The sequence below is a fragment of the Mycteria americana genome, chromosome 1 (assembly GCF_035582795.1).
Source record: "Mycteria americana isolate JAX WOST 10 ecotype Jacksonville Zoo and Gardens chromosome 1, USCA_MyAme_1.0, whole genome shotgun sequence".
In the NCBI taxonomy this organism is placed as follows: domain Eukaryota; kingdom Metazoa; phylum Chordata; class Aves; order Ciconiiformes; family Ciconiidae; genus Mycteria; species Mycteria americana.
Genome location: NC_134365.1, coordinates 80,697,128 through 80,720,805, shown reverse-complemented (window position 1 = coordinate 80,720,805; position 23,678 = coordinate 80,697,128). Strand labels below are relative to the sequence as shown.

The following is a 23,678-nucleotide window of genomic DNA, read 5'->3' as shown; positions in this document are numbered from 1 at the left end:
GGATCAGCCTGCTCCAAGTTCAAAGGCTATTTTCATTCCAACTAGCATCAGCCTTGAGAGAACTTCTTCTCTGTGGTTGTGGTGGAGAAGAAGTTGTCTTAAGTTGTCCTTTACGTGTGAACTGGAAGAGTTTCCAACAGCCACCACGTATTTTTTTCCCCTTTGACTTAGCTTCTGCAGGTGAAAGTGCATTTCTGGTAAAGTTGAACATTTCCTATACAAAATTTCCCCTAGAAAATTTCCCTATGGGACAACACATGTGATTTCAGGATTCCTTGCTTTTTCCTGCCTTACCCAGTGCTGAGGATAAACTTTGTTTGCTAGCATGCACAGTGAGCATATGGGCTTATACTGGTGGATTGTCTCTCGTTCTCTGTATTTTGTAGTGTGCACCCTGGCCGTGACAAAAACCTGTGGCTCATCAGAGCACTTCATATAGAAAGTTCCTATTGTCTTTTTTTTTCCTCACCGTCTTGTAACAGTAGCTGCAGCAGGCAAAAGAAAATAATGCAGTTATGCAAGTTATCACAGCCAGAGCGGTAAAGGATATGAATTGCTCTCTGCACAAACTTGGGTTTCTTTCTACCACTGAACACCCTAAGAACCACAAGAAACCAGCCAGAGCCTTTCTTTACATTGATACTTCTGATCACACTTCATCTGTCATTCATATTCACCTCTTCACCACACCATCTTCACCCCAGCTCCTCAGACATGGCCGCAACTTGGGTGCCCTTGAGCAGGGTGACAGAGCAGAGTAACTCCTTGGCCCCTTGGTTTCAAGGGACCTTTTGTTTCAGATCTGTGACCACTGGAAGTCCCTTGGTGTCTCCCAATCTCACACCTCCTGAGCTCCAAGAACTTCAGAGTCACAGCAGAGACAGGTGACAGGTTATCTGCTCATCTTTCTGATACATGCTTCCACGTCTTTTCTTTTGAGGCAGAAAAAGTCAAGTACGTGGTGTGCTGGGACTTGTAACATATTGACTATGATTTAATAAAAAAATGTGGCTGGGAAAAGCTTAGGGAGAGATGTACGCCCTGTCGTTCCTCATCAGATACTGGCTTTGAAAAATCTCTCCTCTTTGTATGATGCCTATCTAGACCCTTAACAAAGCTGTTCCTTCTACGACCTGTGACTCAATATTAAGTCTTTTGTGAGATTGGACTATCTCCGTTTAAACGTAGGGGACACTATTCGTTGCCAAGTGCCATTTTTTCCTGGATAGATTAACCTGCTTGTTAAGTATGTGGTAAGATCAAATGTTGTGTTGGTTTAATAGCTGATAAAAGCTCTATCATGGGAATGTACCTTGTTTTTTGGTTGAAATGGATTAGATTAGCCCACTGATTTTTTCCATTTCTAGTATGCATGTTCCCATAAAAGAAGCTTTCTGTTTTAATGAACTGGTGTGGACATGCTTTCTTCCAGACATCATGTGATTCCTGCACAGTTTCTCTACACATCTTCTCCCTTTGCAAGCATCATTTCTGCTGCTAGATCTTCCTTCCATTAAAAGGACCACTGATGATGGATTGCTGGACGCCTGGACACCACGGACTTTCCTGTCATGGTGGCCCAAGCAATGTGAAATGAAAAAGGCCAGCAGTTTCTCTTGTATTGGGCATCAAGGACTGCTGAGCTCCCTGTGACCAAACTAGGCATAGCTCTTTGCCTCATGCAAAGCACCCTCAGTGCAGCAAACCAAATCAGGAGTGTAAAAAATGGGGCACCTTGCAACCAGAACAAACCCAAAACCCAAGAAAGCAACACAGCTGTAGGGTTTCTTTTTTCCTTGTCTTTTAAATCATGTTAAAAATGGGCAAGCTGAGACAAGCTCCCTTGATGGCAGAGCTGTGGGGTGGGGGAGGGTACTGGAAGGCATAAAAAACCCAAATCTCAAAACAAAGCCAAAATCAATTACAAGATGTAAGTATAGCTATTTGGTCTCTAGTTCTCTACCACCAGTTTTCAGATTGGTGAATCACCTACCTCTCCAGCAGCACAAAATGATCCTGGAGAGGTTTCTGAGTAATACAAACCATGTGATGGGTCCCTTTGCTTTCCCCCTGGGATGTAAGGAACAGTCTTTCACCTTTCACCCCCAAATTGCTAGAAGGTATAAGAAACACCCCTCCCTTTTGTAATTACAGATGCTTCAGCCTTTGCTTTTTTATAGAAAGCTTTGAGCTTAAATTCTGCATTGTGGATATATTGTGGGGGTTACATATATATACATATATATATGAAATGTTTCTATATATACATATATATATATATGCATTTGTCCCCGCCCTCCTTCCCCCCCACTCCATTCTATCACTTCTTTGCTAGAGGGAGGGAAAATGTCAACATCAGCCTATTGCAGAGGTTTGTCACATTTATTTTTCTCCTCCCCGGAGCACTTAGGTGATTGGTTTTGGTCCATGTTCCAGCAGTTAATAGCCACTCGCAGTACTTGTTGTGAGCCCAAGCTATTCTGGGATGATATCCCAGCCTACACGTGAAGGGTGACTCCTCTTCATTTGACAGGTATGTGTGGTTAATTCTTTTGGTAGCTTCAACACATTTCCCAGTGGCAGCACATGTAAATTGATCCAAGCAAACTGGAACCCTTCAGCAAATCCCTTCTGTGTTGCTATTGTTTTATGCGGTGTTATGTCATAAGACTTGCACAGAAAATAAGAGTGCTCTATTTCCATAGGAAAGCCTTCCAAAAAAAAAAAAAAAAGCATAATCTGACGTCTTGTCCTATGTGAGATAAGGAAAGTCAAACTGCATGTTTATTAGGGAAAAAAAACCAACAAAAAACCCCCCAAAACTGAAACAAACCAAAAAAGAAAGAACGAACTCAAGGGAGACTTTGTAGGAACAGTGAAGTAGTGCATAAGTCCAGGCTTTCTCCCCTTTACTTTTCTGCCAGCACCACTTCTGCCTGTTAGTTTGTTTTGTTAAGGTGCTTCAGGTCCTGCGTGGTCTTCAAGCTAAGCAGCGACCCCGAGTACTGCTTCTGTGTTGTTGCTTCCCCTCCCAAACTGTGCCAGCCATCTGGGCAGATGTTTCTCCCACAGAGACCCACATGGACCCACAGAGGCGGTGCACCAGTTCCCTTCAGCACTCATCTTCTTGGTATATTTGTTCATCCAGTTCCTGGGATTCAAGGTGCTCAAGGCGGTCTGTTCGGCCACTCATAATCTCATCTGGGGTCTTCATGAACCTGCAAAACAGAGAAACAAGCGGATTTCCCAGTGGTCTCAGCTTTTACCTTCATCAAGATGCCGAGGCCCCTGAGCTCTACAGCTTCCAAAATCATCTTTGCTGTATCCTCCCAATGACTTAGTATTTCCCAGCTTCTCCCCAGCCTACTGGTGTCTTCCCTCCACCTTACGTGGAAAGGAAACCAAAACAATCACAGGCATTTACCCCTGCTCCTTGAAAGTCCAAATTTGAACGAAACCCCATAGTCTTTTCCAAAGAATGATATTTACTTCTTCTCCCTCATATTGTTTGCTGTTGTCATGTAAGATGATAGTATGCCACAGGTACACTCATTTATGGTGTCTGGTGACAGAAGCATTAAAGACCTTTATGGCCAGCACATTTCAAAGCAAAAGCACTTGCAAGGCGTGGAGAGGCAGAGGGCCACTGGTTTGTGCAGGCTTGCGAGTAGGTGAGTGAAGAGGAATATGAAATACCAAAGGAACAGTGGTAGAAAAAGCCAAGGACCAAGTCAGAACAAGTTCTGGGAAATGGAAAAAGCCCTGAAAGAAAAAGCTTTTGGGCTAAGGAACTGTGAGCAAAGACAGTGTCTTCCTGTGTGATTGTAGCAAGCGTAATTGCAACGAAGCAGTAACCTCTGTAAATGAATGCCATGGCTCCCAGCACTAATGTCTTGATGCAGTAAGTCTGCAGGGGGCTAGAAACAGAAACTGTCTCTGGGGAGGCATGGCAGCAGTAGGAAATGGGAAAGGACATCCACCAGCCTGCAGATCAAGCCTGCAGCCTTGATCTTTGCCAGGATGCTTTTGTGTACTACTGCACAGAGATAGCACGGAAAAGCTCTGCTTTTTCTTTCTGAATTTAATGGCGTAGGAAGAGAGAGTGGCACAGGAAGGATGAAATCCTAGTTTAAAAACAAATCACTCCTAACTCATAAGTACTTCCGGAGAAATTAGGATGAAAGATGTTTATGCTGGAAGTGTTACAAAATTTCACAGTCTTTCATTAACGATGTACTGGCTAACATTCAGCAGTACAAAATGTGTTAATCAGAGGAGCTGATTTTATTTCAGGTTGATGATATGCTCACTATACTTGGCCCAGTGAAAACAAAACCAACTGACAGGAGCCTCGTTACTATCACTGACCCAGAAAAATCACTGCTGAAGCTCATGGGCAAGACTTGCCTCCTCTTCTGCCTCTGAGGTTATAAAGCTGAGGGCTTTGCGTCTGAAAAATCTGGAGTCTCTCAGCAAATGCATAGCACAGCCTGGAACTAACCTTTTGCCACCCCTTCTAATTTTGGAAATCATGTGCACTTATGCATTTAGGAAAAAAAAAAAGAGGGCTGTGACTCACTGCTGTGTCACTCCCATTTGTATGCTGGAAGAATGCTGCTGATCTAAATGGTGTTACGGTGGTGAAGAACTAGCATACAGAAGTGGTGAATCAGTCCCTGGCTACACAGTGAAAACGCACCAAAGCCTATGGGCCAGACTGTGCCCTGATTTAAACCCTGTGCTTGTCTTGTTGATCTGGCGTGAGGATGAAATCAAAACAGAGAGTGATCCCACTGCCCTCCCTACCTTCTGTCTGCTCTGCTTCCTAAACCATGTGGGAAATGGGCTGATGTGAACTGTAGTGCAGTACTTTGGATATTCTTTCTGGTCTGTGTTTTAAGTCATGTCAAGAAACTCAAAGCATGGGTATTTGTAATAGCGTTTGATTAAATTTTAAAAAAACAACCCAGAACTACAAGCTAATGAAGAAACTATCTGTGACCTCTTTTGCTGCAGAAGACGCTCCGGCAACCTATTAGAAATCCCTTCTCTGACTCCATTTTACTTAAAGCTCTGTACAGATATCTGCAGATGACAACTCCCTGCATGTTACTTATAAAGTCACATTTCCTATTATTTCTGTGCTTGCGAGAAATAGCCAAGAAAGGCACATTAATGGCTTGATTTTTTGCAGCTGTTCTTCTTTTTCTCTTCAGATATAAATAGGTCTAAGAAAACAACATCAATAAGTTTTTATTGGGAATTGTGCAAAAAATGCTTTGTTGTTTTTTTTTCCAGTTTCTGAAGGAAATGAGGTTTATATGCTCATGTTTTATGCTCCCTGGTGACCTTTGAATCTGTTGGTCAATTTTGGGCAAGTCTGACAGAGGAACTGAGGTCTCCAAGGGTATTTACGTTTCTACAGTTTTGAGAAAATACGCAGCCTGGTTGAGAAGAGACGGACACCTGTTTTGTTTGTGCCCCCACCAAAGGAGAGGCTCCAAAATAAGCACATACACTGTTCAGCATCACAGAATTCCCCTGGGGCAGCGCAGTCTTCACACAAGGCCACAGCAATCCAGGCTGCCTTCCTTGGTACTGCTGCTGATGGAGCAACCTTGTTTTAACTCTCCACAAAAGAAATTAAAATCACGCAGTTGATTTTGCCTGTGATTCCTTCTTCCCTTCACTCTCCTTCCCCCATCTAAGTCTCCTTCTAAGAGCTGACATAAACAAGACATTCCACAGAAACCTTTTCAGCTGTAGATAGTTTGAGTGCTAATGCAGTTCTGTTAGCTATTTAAGAAAACAAACTCCAAGACTGCCTTCCTATTGATATCATTTCCAAGCACATTACTAGATCCAGACCGCTGACATCAAAGCAGTCTTTGGTCTGAGTTCAGTGCTCTGTGGGTCAGACGTACGCACTAGGATTCGCTGGTCTTCTCTGAAAAGAACTGGAGTGCTCTCGCTCTCTGCCAGCCGCGCTCAAGTTTGTACATGTAACTCCCTGCTTTATGCTGTTTCAGGCACTATTTCCTAAATTCTTGGTTTTAGCATCCAATTTGATGTGTTAGGTTTTATGAACAGCTCTTGCAGGTCCCTCCTTCCTTGAAGGCAGCACTGCTGAAGACATGGTCATCAGCACTTCTCTTCCGTGATGCACTTGAGAAAAATGCACTGATCCCTGCTTAGCTTTCACTGGCGGATGTGTCCGAGAAGTGAATTTTGAGTGGGTTTTCCAGCAGTTTGGCTGAGATCATAAATCGTTTAGCTAAGGTCTTAAACAATGGCGCAGCCTGCTTGAAGCAAGCGAGAAGACTTCTATTGACTCCACTGATCACTGAAACAGGCCCGTATTTTCGTGAACTGGTGCAGTTGCCTTGAAAGCTGGGAAGCACTGGTCTAGACAGCTTTTACAAATATATGCCCATTGTCACCTGTGTTATAGCTGTGGCAGTGAAGTATCCCACACACAATTCCATCCTCCATCTTCAAAAACTAATTGTCTGTAGAAAGGAATGGCAAGGAAAAGAAAAAATTACCTGAACAAAAGCCTTTGTCCTGGCTCCTTCCGGATAATATTTAGTTTGTAGTAGTGGCGTAGGGCTCTGGACATTTTCTCATAAGTCATATTTGTTCTGTTCTGGTTTTTTCAAAAGTAAAAGGAAAAACATGGTGAGATGATTCATTAAAACCTTCCTAAGACCCAAAAGGAGTTGCAGAACTATCACAGTTAGCTAAAGTAACCAACTCAGTTCAAGAAATTACATGTTCCACTTTTCTGCTGTTTGCAGGCCCAGCCTGCCCCTCCAGCCCTCATCACCAAATTTTTATGGGTCTCTTTTCATACAGGGCAATTTAAGCAAGAAAGTCTAACAAAAATTCCAAGTGAGGTTTTTCTACAGTTTCTTGGATCACAGGTAACAAAAGGCTTCATCAACCACAAGAGGAGACATTAGATGGAGGGAGATGCTCATGCCAAGTGGGATGTGACAGGCCTGTTCTTAATGAAACCACCTTTTGTAAAAGCATAAGAACAGTGGCTAATAGACTGAATCTGTCAGCAATCCCTGCTAAGAGCGCTGTTCCTCTGGGATTCCCCTCCATTAACTAGTTAATGCTTACAGAGCACTGTGGAGATTGAGAGCCGGTTTCTCCTCTTGTTATACACGTGTAAATCAAGAAGCCCATTGGGTTGTACACCTGCTTCTATGACAGAGCCTCCCCTTCGTTTTGGGAGGTGCTGACCCCAAAGGCCATAGCCAGAGCACCGTGGGGTGACTGAGTTATGGCCCTGCTGAAGCTGAGTGTCACAAGGCAGAAGTGATGGACACTGGCAGAGCTGTATGTGGGCAGCCCCCATAGTACTGACTTGGGATAGCAGGATCAATCCCTTAGGCTATGTCTACATGAAGAGCATTTTTCTGGTACAAGAAGTACTGGTTACTATGCTGGCAAAGAAACCCCCAGCGGAGAGACAAATATACTGGCAAAGCCATGTTTGCACGAGTATAAAGCAGCCGCCTTGCCATGGGCAAAACATGCCAAACTAGTAGAAGCATGCTTTTGCTCTGTAAGCCTCCATGTTAGGAGTTTGGCTTGGCACAGCTTTGTCCATCCAAGATCAGGCAGAAGTCTGTAGTGTTGACCTGGCTTTAGTAAATGAGACTGATCTGCCTGTCTAAAATGTCCCCTAAAAGCAGACCTTCTCTGCTTGCCCTGACCACAACAGCTCTGCTAAGGGAGGCCACATAAAGAACTCCTGTGGCAATTAAACACTAACAATGACAATGTTTTCCCTGCAAAATCTAGACGCCGCGCATTGGGAAGCCCCCTGAAATACCATGTGTGCTTTTTCCATTTCTTACACGCTAAAAGGCTACTGTGTTTCCCAAGTGGCTAGTGGTCTGAAGTAGCTTCAGTTTTAGACACTCAGCATGAGACATGATGGCAAGGCCCGATTATTAGCATGGAGGTTGGGTAAGGGCAGAACTCTCCATTCCCAGTGTTGCAGCCCAGACCTCTAAGACAGAGAGTCTAAGACACTAAGCAATGAGTCACATGAGAAAACCTTGACCTTATCAAGATTATAAGCTATGTATACTCATATACAGAATCACAGAATAGTTGAGATTGGAAGGCACCTCTGGAGATCACCAGTCCCTCTGCTCAAAGCAGGGTCAAACATAGACAGTTGCTCAGGACTGTGTCCAGCTGGGTTTTGAACATCTCCAAGAATGGAGACTCCACTGTTTCCTCTGGGCAACCTGCTCCAGTGTCTGACCACCTTCCTAGTAAAACAGTCCCACACCTGGGGTCTCATGAAACATAACAAGGGGAAATGTAAAGTCTCACACCTCCCCAGGTCATTCCTGCGCAGGTGGGGGACTTTACATTGCCCCTTGTTAAGTTTCATGAAATTCCCATTAGCTCATTTCTCCACCATGTCCAGGTCCCTCTGGATGGCAGCACAACCCTCTGGTCTATCAGCCACTCCTCTCAGTTTTGTATTGTCTGAGAACTTGCTGAGGGTGCGCTCTGTCCCATTGTCCAGGTCATTAATGAAGATGTTAAACAGTATTGGCTCCAGAATCAATCCCCAGGGTAACATCACCACTGACTGGATTTTGTGCCGTTGATCACAACCTTTTCAGCCCAGCAGTTCAGCCAGTTTTTAATGTACCTCACTGTATTCTTGTCTAGGCCATACTTCATTAGTTTGTCTATGAGGATATTATGGGAGACAGTCTCAAAAGCCTTTCTGAAGTCAAGATAAGCTACAGCCACTGTTCTCCCTGCATCCACTGAGCTAATCATTTCATCATAGATGGCTATCAGGGTGGTCAAGCATGATTTCCCTTTTGTAAATCCACGCTGACTACTCATATACTCATATGCATATACTCATATAGATATATCTGTACATACTCAACCCCAAACTGCAAAAATCAGTAACTGCCTGCCAGAGAACAAACCAGAATTACCCTCTTAAAAGGAAACACATAATCCTGCAGCATTTGGTGTCTGTCACAGGACAGCGTGTGAAATCTGAATGTTGGTGCAGACAAGAACGCAGACAGAAAGCTCCTGCCGAGATGTAGTATACAGCTCCTTGTAGACCACATCTAACCAGAACATCCTTAGCATCAGGTTTCAGGAAGAAATGAGATGCCTTGAGAGAGAAGGACCGTTAATTCTTGCACTCCTTGCAATTTTATAATTAAATACATTTATAACTAAATGCCTTTAAACCAAACCAACAGGTTCTCTATATGAAGGATAGGTTTTAGTGCTTGAGGCTGGATGCTTTATATTTCTAATGTGTGTAGAATGAAATATTACAACTTTCCAGCAGTAGTTTATATGCACATGCTTTCTTCCTTTTTCCCCTGTTTGTAAGTGAATCCTGTGATGTTACAAGAGGTGAAGTGCCGTAGGAGAAAAATTGCATTGCTTCCTTACCTTGTGGTTTCCCCACAGCCGGGCCAGCCCGTTGGGATCCACTATCCGAAATATTTTGGATTCCTTATCTTCCCATCGGATGAAATTTTCGTACCGGCTGTCAGAAAGCAGCTGATAAACATAATCCCAAAGCAACCTACAGTCTGTGAAGAGAGGAGCAAGAAAACATTGACTTTTTTTCCTTGGGATTAATTCTGGAAACTTTTGGGTGGATGTGTAGTGAAAGGACAGTTGGGATCAGCGCTGAAACAGCTGCTGCAATCTCAAATGCAAATAGCTTGGTTGGTATCGACTGATATTTGCAAAATGTACTGAAATATACAGCCTCTTCTCATGCGTCCTAGTCCTTCTGACACTGACCGAGCATCTTTATCACATTAATAGCTGCGTCAGACGACCTGCTGATCTTAGTTGTGTGTTTATTGTTGTAGTGATGCACATAAAACTACCACCGTTGGCCCTGATACTGTTGCTGGCTGTTTCAGTGGGGAAATCAAGAATCCTGCAACCTGCTCTCTGCTTGATGCTGCCCCTTTCTGTGCTAACATGAGGGGTCTAAAGCATGGGCAATGGTACAGCTTTCCTTTGTACACTCCATGTGATATAAAACTGACACCTTCTACCATTTTTGAATTTGCTTTTTGTTTTATTTTTTAAGGTTCTTGAAAAAACCCCCAAGTATTATAATTACTTGAGTGCTATTGAGAGGTTAAATACTTTCTATTTGGATAATTTAATTCAAATTTCCTCTTGGCAAACACTCCTCAGGTCGCTAATTAAAGGTCTAACAGATACTTAGGTTTTAGTTTAGTGTTTTTCAGTTTCATGGCAGTCTCTTGAGACTGGGGAAGCCAAGAGCTGAGCTGCTCCTACTTCCTGCTTGCAACGTGTGTGTGCGCAGCACAGCATAATAACTGGCAACTATGAAATATGGAAAGCGAATCGCACAGAGCTGGGGGTTCTGCTGCTGTCAGAAACAACAGTGTTTTTATAGCTCAACTGTCCAGATCCCTCAGATGGCTGTATAGTTGCATTTTCCTTTGAAAACAAAAGCAACCTCTGAGATGGCTTGTTAGAGTGGTTAAAGGGCAGGCAACCAAAGGCATCTAGCTTCTAGGTGCCAAAATGGATTCTTGTCAGCCTGTCATTCTATTCCTGTCTGTCTGGGGTTGGTATGTGTTACAATGGGGATGATGACATGTTCAGTGTGAGAATATAAAATGCTTTTTGAAAAGGGATATGAATAACACATTTAATGAGCACATCTGAAATGGTTAGAGGTATTAACATTATTGATGGTATTTCCCATTTTTGAACTGTAGAGAGTATCTCTGAAACCTGCACTGCCTCTAAAACCAGAGCTTAGTTTGCCAGTGCCCTTACTATAGACTCTCCCTACCAGTCCTATGGAGAACAAAGCAGTGCGTTTTGAAGAGATGACATCTGGCAAAAATTGCAGGTTTCCATTCTAGCTGAAACCTACCCCGATGGTCACCTCATCCATGACATCTACAAGAGAAGGAATGTGAAAGGAAAGAGGCAGTCAGATTTTTTTGCTTGGAAAAACCTTATTTTCATTAACATTTTTCACAGAAAAATGTCCATTCCTGTTGGAAATGTTTCTGGGTTTTAACTTAAAAAATGAAACCAATTTCCATTTTTTTCATTCATGGATGAGAATGTTGTTCAGTGATAGCTTCCTCCCTGTCACCCAGGATAAGGTACCTGCAGCTGGGACCAGGACAGAAAATAATTCTCCTCCGCATGCATTTGCCAATGACCAGCCTAGACGAGTCCCTTCTTGGCACGCGGATGCAGAGAAGCCTTCCTTTCCCTGTCCCCCCACCCCAAGTTGCATACGTAGCCCAGCCGCTGCAGATACCAAGCAGGTAGCTGGCTGCAGTTAAACGCTGCGATGCCAAACACTACTGCAGCTAACCCCTTGTGCAGCTCTGGGGACAAGTGACTTCCCCTAGACTATGTGGGAGGTCTGGAGAAGAGCGTGAAAGTCTCAGACTCAAATTCACAAAACCCAGTTCTTCCATCACTTTTCCATCAATAATTTTTCACACACACACACACACACACACTTAGTCTCTTAGACATGCACATCTTGGAAAAAACGTTTTCTAGACTTCATTTATAAGGAACAAGGGAAGGGAGATTATATTACTCTACTGGTTTGTGCCTTTTAATAATGTGGGAGGTGCTCAGGTAATAGCGTAGTAAGGGCCACCTAAGTGGTTCCTTGACATGCATGCAATTCATTCTTGAACTCTTTCAATGAAAGACTGTATAGAAAATGATTTTTTAGTGCAAGAATCTTAATTAAAAAAAAAAATACCCAGCAAAAACTTTAACCAACTTTTTTTAATTTTCCTTTTCCTTTGATTCCTCTAGGTCTGACTCCCCAGGGTATATTTTACCAGTTGATCAGAGTTGGCAATACTACTGCGTTCCAAAAACCACCATTTTTTTCATCATCCTGAGTAATCTGTGATAACTTTAACAACAAAACCTCCGTAGTCTATGTCAACTATTCATGCTGAATTCACTGTTTTAGATCAGCTTTGCTGGAAGATCTCCATGCTTTCTTTCTGCCCAGTCCTTCATTAAAATCACTGTAAAGGTGATATGATTCCCTAGGTCAGTGGTGAATCATTCACCACAACCATCAGTGGGCAGTACTGGGCTAAACACCTGTGGTGGGCTCAGGCTGGCCCCACCTCATCTGCAAGACAAGCCTGTCTTGGTGGGAGCAGTTTCAAATCGGAAAACATTAACTTAGCTGATATTTGTCAAGGAAAAAAGAGACACTTTTTGGCCAAGGCAGGAATTTATTAGAAACCTGACGGAAGAGATGAAGAACGTGTGGGTCTGTTGTTGAACCAGAGCTTTTGGACTGTGCTGGAAGTTTGCTGAGGTGGTTGGTTGGCATACGGCCCCACTGGGAGAGCGCTGCAGGAATTCAGCATCCCAATGTCAGTCATTTGGTTTTGCTTGTGCCATTACTGCTAGTCCTGAAAGGAGTGGCCCTCTTTGGGGTCAGCTGGAGGGATGGCGCTCCCGCAGACACAAGTCAATGTCAGGCTCTGTCATATTCTTCAACATGCAGCCCAGGGCAGACACCCGCTGATTATAGTAACTTATAGCTAATATTTACAGTTCTGCAGAGATATGATTTACCCTAAACTTTACTTTCACCTCATTACTTGCAATACGCAATGTTATTTTTCATGAGTAACTATGCTCTAGAAAATTTCCAAGTGTATAAATACAACTCTCACTGATTAGGGGAGTATATCCTCTATCCTAATATCCTCTCTACAGTGGCCCCTGGAAGAGTTTCAAGGAGCTGATGTCTCCTTGACAGCTGACTGGAATTGAACATGCAAAGTGCATCACACTGTGCCAGGGCTGCACATTCACCTCAGTGCAGCTAGCAAGTAAATTCTAGTCGAATCTAATGGCTTTGGTTATTTTCCATTGGCTACCATTACTTCCCACACGCACATACACACTGTGCCCCCCTCCTTCACAAAAACAAGAAAGCACAAAAAAATTCAGCCCAAGATATCTGGGTGGCAAATTATTGGACTAACAACAGAGCTTCAGACTCTGAGAAGAGGTAGGATTCAAGTGCAGATTTGTTTTTTGTTGTTCACTTAATTTTTAGAATGGATTCAGGCTAAGCTTGAATATAAATATTCCACAAATGAGAAGAACTCAGATCTGCATCTTGAGATCTTCACAAGAAAAGTCCCAAGTGATCAAGGGCCCCATCCCATACTCTAAACTGACTGAGCTGTTCAGACTTGCAGAGGTATTTAGTAGGCTGGTGGAATTTGCAAAAAAACCCAGCCACCCAAGTATCTTAGACCTCTAAATCTCTGTTTCAACAAGAAAACTGAAAATTCTTGAAAATTCTGCTTGGCTCCTACGACCACTTAAAAACTCATCTTCAAAAGCTACACTTGTCTATCAGCAAATTTAGATATATGACTGAGTTGCAATAATTTAATGAGCTGGCATGCAATCAATGCAACTGTGGCAACTGTGTCTCAGGCCACTTCAAATAAGAAATAAAAAGCATTAGCTTTAAACACCAGTAGAAAAGATTTAGGCTCACTGCCTTTCTTCTCACCGCTGCTGAGAGCTATGAGTGTGCACACTGTCAGTTATCATGGACCAGCTGATGCTTGGCAGCACAATTTAGTTCAATGTATGAGCTCTGTTTGCAGAGTACCTAAATCAGTTTGCCTTCTCTCAAGTTTCATATAGGAGACCTTTAGATATTTGAGCATAAGCACTCGGGTTTTTTGTTTGTTTGTTTTTAACCATGAATGATTTACACCCTGGGTATCTTTCTCCACAGATTGCACAGTAAAAACATACGAGGTTCTGGAGGGGTCTCCCTGACTGACAGAGGCATAGCAACTAAATAATCAACTAAATTATTAGGCCAGTAGAGACCATCTTTAATAGGACAATTACGACTACAGGTCAAAGACTACCTGATAACTCCTGGCGAGTGTAATGAATTTGGAGTATAGTAGAGCCTATCTGGAGTAAACTGCAGCCTATGAAACTTGTGAAAACCCAAGAAGAGGCAATGCTGGAAAATGCTATTAAAAGGAGCTTCTCCACTGGGAAAAGAGACACCTCCACAGAAGGCTGGTGAAGACAATACAGAAAGTAGCATCCTCCAGGAAGGTCAAAGCTGTTACATGTATTTTCAGGAAGGATGGAGAAACTGGGAGAGGGACTTGTATGTGGATGATTGTTTTCTAAGTGTAAATCACTTGTTTGAGGAAAGTCTGGATGGTGTGAATGACTCCATGAAGACTAAATCACTTCCTTGGCTGTCAGAAGGCCTCAAAAAGGAGCAGTCACATAGGGGGACTCTCCACAGGGTGTGTGTTGGCTAGTGAGCAATGGCAAGAAAGCACACAGATGCTGCTGAGGCCCAGCAAGTTTAAAAGTGTGAGAGATTCAATAGGGAAGTCGAGTCAGGGCTGGTACCTAAATTGTTTGGGCGTGCTGCAATTTCCTGCCTTTTGGCTAAAATAAACTTACTTAGAAAGTAACTATATCTCTGTAGCACAAGGAAACATCATTTCCCCCTAACACACATATGTACTTTTTTTTTTTACAGTGAACTCAGATGGTTGAACTTTGTACAATCTGAAGGTAAAGGGATTTAATTGTGGAGAGAGCTGGGACTGAGAGGCTTTAAGGCGATGCGGTATCAAACAACCTAGCCAAAGTGATGAACAGGTCCAGCAATCTGGTAGGGCTCCTGAAAGCAGGCATTTCCATGTCCCACTATTTTCTCAGCTGTACTGCTGGGCAAGACTGAACTACGTAATTAGCTGGGAATTAGGGCAAACTGTACCTTCAAATGGAGAGGCATGGCTACAACTTTCTTCCTGCAGTTAATGCTTCTAGAGGGATTTTTATAGTTATGCACAAGGTAGTGATAAGGTGTAGAGTACTTAGCTGACTCTTAAAATGTCCCCCGTAAGCACTGCCCTACATGTGCATGAGGCAGCAGTTTCACACATCTGCTAATAAGAGCCATGCATCGTACAGTTCCAAGGCTGGCAGAGCTAGAGTAAAGGGGGGCTGCCTGCCCACTCAGTCTCCTGGCTGTTGCTTGGCTAGTGTGATGGCGTGCTCCCCCCCACCCCGCATAAGCGCTAACCACCAGTGGGGGTCCTGATGGCTGCATCCAGCTTATGCTGCACTTTGGGGACGGATGGCAACACAGTAGCCAAGGGCTGTCCAGAGCAGGGACCCTGACATCTTGCTGATATGCGAATATGACTATAAGTCAGTCCTCTTACTCCTTAAATAGTGGACAGCCCAGGGCCCGTTGAGCTCTCCTGCATGGCAGAGGGCTGCACGCCAGGATCTCCCCTTGAGTAGGGACGCCTCTCAAGGTTACTCCTCGAGGTTGAGACATTCCTTGCTGCAGCAGATCCTCAGTAAGTGACTAATAGCATGCAAAACTTTGAAATCTTAGCTAAGTGATATAAAAGATTCATTGTGCATATATAATGCTTTAGACTCGATGATCCTAAAGGTCTTTTTCAACCTAAATTATTCTATGATTCTATAAACCGTTGACCAAGCCTGGGACTAGGACTGGATCCAGCCACACCTAGACTCCTCTCTGAGAAGGAGTTTAGAAAGCAAGCGGGTCCTTTCTGGACCTCATGACTCAACGGGAGGGTCTTCCTGACAGTTTTGTCTGACCGTGTCCTCTATGCAGTAAATGATCAAATGTACCTTGCCATCGAATCTTGTTAAACCACTGTTGCATTTACCACTGAACCTTGTTAACTCGCTGTTTTATATCAATAAAGTATATTGTTGCTTCTCTCTTATGACTAAAGTGCACTCTCACTCCATCTGCAACAAATTGGTGTAGTCGGCAAGAAGGCAAGTAGTACAAGTAGTACAACCGATTGTTTACGGAGGAATGGAGTGAATCCGAGTCCCAACTTCTCAGAAGAATGGGCTCATAACAATTGGCATAATTGGGAAGCTGCTGAAGAGCTGCAAATGAGGAATACATTAGCCCTAGCCACTCCCAGAGCTGGGACTCAAGTTCAGCCTACTGGCATTATCTTGAGTCTGACTGAAGCATTCCAGAAACAGTGAACAGATAACAGTGAAAGAAAGGAGCATATTTCAACTCCTTCGGGGCCAGTCCCCAGAAAGGGAGACAACCCCTTTCTCCTCCTTAGGGAAGAACTGCAGGGCATGAAGTCAAAAAATGAGTAGTGTCCAGAAGGCAGTTGGGCCTGCCTGTCCAGAAAGTGGAGGTTTATCAGTGGGTAAGTGATGATGGCCCATACATTTTAATTCCAGTTGGTCCTCAAGGACAATTGGTGAAGTTTTTAATAGATATGGGAGTACAAATTTCAATGCTAACACAACAAGATGCCAAGAAGCTGGGCACGCGATCTGGACGGCAAGGAGTTAAGATTACCGTTGTGAAGGGAGTGAGTGTTGTGTGCCAAACTGCCAAGGTCCATTTATGGCTCCTGGGTGAGAAGCGCATGTCGACTACTCGCTTTGCAATTAAAGATCATCATGAAAATATTTTAGGTTTCGATGTTTTAAACGGATGAACCTGGCACCTGCCAAATGGCAGCGTGTGGTCCTTTGGCTCAAACATTGATCCCAACCCCAGGAGAAATCGTGAGGCTCCAGTGCGTGCACTTCGTGCAGCCCCTACCCTCCCCTAGTCAAAAATTACTAACGTACCGCAATATCTGATTTCTGCTGCGGCACGAGATAGAATTTCTGAAGTCATGGCTGATTTGGAGAAATGACAAATTATCTCCAGAACCCACTCCCCATATAACTCACCTGCCCGGCCAGTTCGGAAACCAGACGGGAGGTGGCGTTTAACAATTGATTATCGGCGCTAATACAGCCCCGCTAACCGCTGCTGTGCCAAACATTGCAAACTTAACAGCTACTTTGCAAGCAGCTGCGCAGCCATGGATGGTGGTGCTAGATGTAAAAGATATGTTCTTTATGGTTCCCTTGAAGGAGGAGGATAAAGAGAAGTTTGCTTTCACTTGGGAGGGAATACAACATACCTTTAACAGACTCCCACAGCGGTATCAACATTCACCCAAAATTGCTCATGCTGCACTTGCTGAACTTTTACAGTCTCGATCCCCCAAGATGTGAAACTGTACCATTACATAGATGATATTCTGATTGGAGGAACTTCCCCTGAGAAGGTGGGGGAAGTGGCAGTGGCAGTATGGCAAGCACTAAATAAAGCAGAAGAGGTTCTATTAGCACCTCTATTCTATTGTTGTACAGCATTTTCAGGGACTACAATTGTGCTGTGCTTACAGTAATTTTCATTCTCTACTTAAAGAGGAGTTAGGAACAGAGATGAAGGATTTGCTGTCAATAGACTTTTTCCATCTGAAGTCCAAGTTAGGATACCTGAAATCTGCAGGAAGTGATTTAACCCTTACACCAGCATCAGTGGCTGTTGGAGCTCTTAGTTCCTCTGCTGTCAAAGGGCAGTGCAGGTGATAAAGTATGCTGGGAAGGCAAACTGCTTTTCTCCACGATGATGCTGGACTAGGATGTATAGCACAGAGCTCTGGAACCAGTATCTGCTTATTCTGCAAACTTGCCCACTTTGCTTTCCTCTTCTCAGCACTGCTTAGTGGAAGTGCTTTCCCCTTCTGATTCCAATGGCGAGGAGTCAAAAGATTAATTCTTGAAGATGTGTGGTCCACATCCAGCAGTGGTTGGTTGAGATTGGTCAGGCCAAGATTATACTTTGTTTTATAATATTTAGCAAAAGTTTCATATTCAGGAGAAGGGAATTTACTGAGTAGAGTAAGATCAGTGTATATATCAGCTCCATAGACTCAATGAGGCTGATCAAAATTTCGATACCGTGGAATGATAACTGCATCCTGGTAATCTTCTAACTTGAAAATAAAAGGCATTTCTTTTGTGTATTGTGTACTGGCAATGTCTGTATGTGCCTCAGATGTCTCAATGTCTTCCATAAACTTAAAGTCAATGTCCAAAGTGGTGGAGTCATCAACAACATTAAGAGGTAGAACACAATAGCAAAAGATACGAAACTTCGCGCCTCTGAAAAATTGGACTGTTGGTATAATTTTACCTTAGTACCACCTGTTTTTGTAGTCTGCCTCAGGGCTCACCGTAGCCTATGATTTAAATTCAAAACAGACATTACTGAGCCTAATACAACAACATCTGCCCCGATTGGAAAGGATAAGAAAACTCTATCCCCACAAATTTCTGAAGTTGGACCGTATGTGACCAAAAATACAGGCCAACAACGAGTGTTATTTAATCCATCATGGTCTCTTAAACGAGTAGAACTACTGATGTAAATTAATATCTCTACAATCAAATCGACCTGTTCACCATTCCTAAGTACATCCTATGCAGGATGGTTAGCATGGTTACATGGGCGAACCCTCACCTCTCCAAGACGAACAAGGAGAGATGTCACCTGTATCATAGGGACAGGATTGGGAGTCCTAAATAGTACAGGTGCCGAAGTACTCGTAAATAAACTGAGCACAAAAAGTGATTTAAACAAATTAGAACACCCATTGCGGTCCTCTCTATTAGCACTGGGAACTAACCAACAGCTCTTATCTGATATACTGCCTCAGTGGGAAAGAATTAATGAAAGGGACCACCAATTGATTGTGGATGCACTTGACGCAGCCCAAAATAATGTTTCTCTAGCTCAACTGTGGATGCAATCTATGGTAGCAGCAATTATAAGAGAAGGTGAAGAGGGTACCTTACCCACTGAAATTCAAAAGGTAATTTGGGATAATGCAACTAAATTTGAGAAAGAATTCCAATCCTGGTAGTATTTAGTCAGTTTCACTTATGACCCCACCAACAATAAGGCCACAGCTTTTGTCTTAACCGTATGCAATGCCTCGGTATATACCATGTACCCAGTCATTGCCTAGGGTTAAAGTACAATGGAGCTATACTCTATCCATTAGAACACCGAGCGTGGGCCCAACGAAACGGAAACAAATGGCAAACTGTTGATGTTAATGTGTGCGTTGTATGGGAACAACGAGGATTTATTTCTGAGAGTAACACCATCAAGACATTTGTCTTGACTTTGCCCAAGACATTTGTCTTGACACTGAACAAAATATTTGTAATTTTGAAATACATCCCGATGAAGCCCCTGAAACTGTACTTGTATATATTGGAAAAGGATGTGTTTGTATGAGAACACTTTGTGATTTTATATTTGTAGATAACGTTACTGTAAGTACAAGCAATTGCTCAAATATTTGTGTTTGTAACTTTACTAAAGTTATGGGATGCGACTTCAATTATTCAGCTCCTGTTACATCTTACCAATTGTTACAATCTAATTATACACTGAGTCGAGATTTATTGCCTACCCCCATTGGAATGAATCTTACACTGGTGAAGAAACTACTACAACACAATGACCTTTGTCAACTGCTAGAATGCATCTGAAAAAAACGGATACAAAACTCTAATCACTGTTCATCATGATTCAGAAGAGATACACCATGTCTTGGAAAGAGTGAAGGAGGATGGAGAACACCACTGGTGGGAAACTCTTCTTGGATGGTCACCGACAGCAATGGGAGTGTTTAATCTTAAGCTTCACCCAGTTGTGATTTTACTAACTCTAACTTTAATATGTCTATTGCTTATAATTATATTGTTTATGAAGGTTTGGTACATCATAAAACAAATAACCCAACTTCAACTACGTATAACAAATAGCAGTGCTTCCCTGTCTACTTGCTGTGGATCTGTAAGCGCACAAACTATCAATATACTATTTATGGCACAGAGGCAAGAGGTGACTGTACCACCACTCTGTGAAGGTAAGATGAACTGACTATAGTCACAGGGTGGAGTGTGGCGGTGTGCTCCCCCCACCCCGCATAAGCGCTAACCACCAGTTGGGGTCCTGATGGCTGCATCCAGCTTATGCTGCACTTTGGGGACGGATGGCAACCAGCAGCCAAGGGCTGTCCAGAGCAGGGACCCTGACATCTTGCTGGTATGCAAATATGACTATAAGTCAGTCCTCTTACTCCTTAAATAGTGGACAGCCCAGGGCCTGTTGAGCTCTCCTGCATGGCAGTGGGCTGCACACCAGGATCTCCCCTTGAGTAGGGATGCCTCTCAAGGTTACTCCTCGAGGTTGAGACATTCCTTGCTGCAGCAGATCCTCAGTAAGTGACTAATAGCATGCAAAACTTTGAAATCTTAGCTAAGTGATATAAAGGATTGATTGCGCATATATAATCCTTTAGACATAAACCGCTGATGAAGTCTGGGACTAGGATTGGATCCAGCCACACCTAGACTCGTCTCTGAAGGAGTTTAGAAAGCAAGTGGGTCCTTTCTGAACCTCATGACTCAACGGGAGGGTCTTCCTGACAGTTTTGTCTGACCGTGTCCTCTATGCAGTAAATAATCAAATGTACCTTGCCATCGAATCTTGTTAAACCACTGTTGCATTTACCATTGAATCTTGTTAACTCACTGTTTTATATCAATAAAGTATATTGTTGCTTCTCTCTTACGAGTTAAATGCACTCTCACTCCATCCGCAACAGCTGCCAGGGTTGACACTAGGCCCAAGAAAAACAGGCAGCTGCACAGCCCTGGAGAGGGTGGGGGAGACGAGACAGAGCACTTAGGGTTTGAGGAGTAGGAAGAAATCCCTCCCATAAAAGGCAATTCCTGGCTTTAAACCCCACTGATAGCAGCAAGCTTGCCTCCTCGCTCTAGTTTTAACCTCTCCTTTCACATGGCAGAAGTGCCCAAACCTCGGCCACTCTTCTTTGGCATGGTAAAGCTCAATTTCTCTTCTCTGGCTGAAAAGCTCCATTTACTGCCCACACTTACAGCACTGCTTCAGAAATGTTACAAAAAAGGGGAGACAGTAATATGGTCATTAAGAATCCCTTGTGACAGTCAAATAGATACTGTGTGAGTGGAAGCATGTATTAGAGATTCTTCATTTCAAATATCCTTTAAATATATAGGCACAGTCTTCTGAATATACACCTAAAAACACTGGCATATAAATACTCCCTAATGTCTATATGATGGCAATACATATGTCCCTTAGAACTGATCTATAAACTAAACATTATGGACCTTAGGTTCCTAGTATTTTGACACTTGGCCAGCCATTATGAATGACTCTAGTATCATTTGGCCAAGGTAAGACACAAGACTGGTAGCCTTGATGTTGCAGTAGTGAGAGGTCTTACATCTGTGCTCCCTTAGACTAAATAATGCTGTTAACAGTATAGGCATACATATGCTAAAGACCTCTTTTGTTCAGAACATAACATTCCCCTGCACTGCAGTATTTCCTAAAACACACACGGCATCTGAGACCCCTGTTGTTTAAGTGAGGCCCATGGTGCAGAAGCAGAGCTGGCCCTCTTAATGTACCAACTACCAAAATCCTCTCTTAACCACAGAAATGTTTTGCAAGACCCAGCCACATCTTGCACTGAAGATCATTATATAAAATGCATTCGGTCTGGCTGATGACTGACTTGGAAACTAACATGGCTTCACAGAGGAAAAGATCATGCCAAAGTAACGTCATACTCCCTCTGACATCAGCTGAGGCCTTACCCCTTGCTGAGTAGGTTAGCCTAAAATTTCTCCAGCGTGATATAATTTGACTTAAATGGTTCTGTGATTTCTACCAGCTGAAGAGTTCTCCCAAGCTTGGGCCCCTTTATTTTACAAGGTGATTTGTACTTCAGCTGCATTTGTTCACAGTGAAGCAAACAGCGGCTGTTCACAACCGAGACTAATGAACAGAACTTCTCTAGAAGCTCTCTGGTACTCTGGTTTCCGTAAGCACACCTGAAGTGTGGTTAGGATAGCTAACGCGGTGATGCTCACAGTATCAAAATGATGAACTGGTAAAATTCAGCTGGCCATAGCTCGTGCGAGAAGAAGGTCCTGATTTCCCTTCCATTTTATCTTTCCTTCCTCCTGCTGCTTACCTTGTGCTGGCTCTGTTGTTAGATTTCTCCATGAGCTGACTTAAATCACTTAAACAGAAGAAAACAAACCCTGCAAAAAACACCAGCCGTCTTTCTGCTATTTGAGAGCTGAATCTGCCTGCAGGAAGATCTAGTGAATGCCAAAGCCAGCACAAAGAAGGTCGCAAGACTATGCAGGTGAGGACAGGGAGGAAAGAGGGAGAGGCCCAGAAGGTGCCGCGGACCTTCAGCCTACTGTCTGTGATCATCCCCCTTGCCCGAGAAGGTCAGCAAGTCTCTGAGAAGACAACACTACTTTTGGGCATCTGGATTTGTTTAAACTGTAGCCAGAACCAAGAAATCACAAAGGTTAATAGCTGTTCACTTGTACAGAAAATAAAAAAGATTGGGAGAGAACTCCTACATCCTGACTTGGTTTAGGCCTGCATAGAGATGAGCTCTAATTGCATTTTAACCACATCCTATACTGTGCAACAGGCAGAGCTTTCTGGACAAGCCAAATGGACTTTCAGGCTATCTAACTGGTACATGAAGCTCATCAGGCTGGCTGACACTGTTATTTGTTGCAGGAGTATGGTGAGAACTACTCGGCTAACTTGCTCTCATCACACAAATGGAGAGGGAAAAAAAAAGAAACCTGGTGCAAAGGAGAGGGAAGACATATGGCTGGACTTCATCAAATCAGCTCCTGTATTCTTGCTGAAAGCCTTTTCCGTAGCAAAAAAAATATTAGGAAAGCAACAGACAACACACTGAGAAAAAAAGGAATGCTACAGTAGTATTACTGCTGTGTTGAGACACAATCCAGCCTATCTAATTCCACGACATACTTATTTTAGCAGACAAAACTACAAGAAAAAAGTAACCAAGTCTCATGATTAAGGGGTTAAATGGCTCTGGGGGATCTGGGGGAGCATTGATCCTGAGATGGAGCAGTCCTGCTCATCCCTGTATGGTAATCTGTGTCCAGGTTACTGAGGGAAAAGAGTTTTCTTTCTGTGAATGTTGGCTGCTGTTGGAAGCAGGATGGTAAGCTGGAACAGTAAAGCCAATGTTTCTATGTGGAGAAACCTCTTGACAGACAACTGTTTGTTCAGCTCAGTAAATTCAAGCTGGGGCTGAGGAAAGAGGTTGCCAGACCACACAATACAACAGTTGTATGTTGCTTCTGTCTTGTACCCAAATGCTGAGTGGGAGATCAGGCAGAAGAAGAGCAGAAACCTGAGACTGTCATGCTGCAAACAGTTGTGCTGTGAGGTTGCAAAAGTAACAGAGAAAGATGAGGCCAAGCTCTGTCTTTGGCAATAAAAACGTGTAAGGAGAAGGAGGATCCAACAGGTTCATATCCCTCATGTGGTTGTAGAAAAGAACACTCAAATCACAAAGAATATGTAATGGATGGGTCAGAGACAGCTTTAATAGATTAAGACTTTGCAAGCTAAAGTCCGTTGTATTAAAAAATGTCTTTTTTTTCTCCCTGTCCTGTTCTCTCGATCCATCCCCCCATCCCCACCAAACAGACAGGTATTTCCAGTATTAGCTTAAGTGTTGCAAGTATTAGCAAAGTTCCAGTATTAGCAAAGTGTTGTTCTTTTCCTGCTCCACCACAATGGTAGAAAGCACTCTTCC

General features: G+C 43.2%; 1 protein-coding gene across 4 annotated transcripts in view; it reads right to left on the bottom strand.

Moving 5' to 3' along the window:
- Nucleotides 1-2,755: 2,755 nt before the first annotated feature.
- Nucleotides 2,756-23,678, bottom strand: part of ETV6 (ETS variant transcription factor 6) — a 144,579-nt gene continuing 123,656 nt past the window's right edge. For all 4 annotated transcript variants that reach the window (XM_075507841.1, XM_075507824.1, XM_075507834.1 and 1 more), the window contains 3 exons: nt 9,466-9,608; nt 6,546-6,646; nt 2,756-3,218 (listed from right to left, as the gene is read on the bottom strand). In XM_075507841.1, the coding sequence (XP_075363956.1) occupies nt 3,113-3,218; nt 6,546-6,646; nt 9,466-9,608 (350 nt within the window). In that variant the 3' untranslated portion in view covers nt 2,756-3,112. The remainder of the gene's footprint in view (nt 3,219-6,545; nt 6,647-9,465; nt 9,609-23,678) is intronic.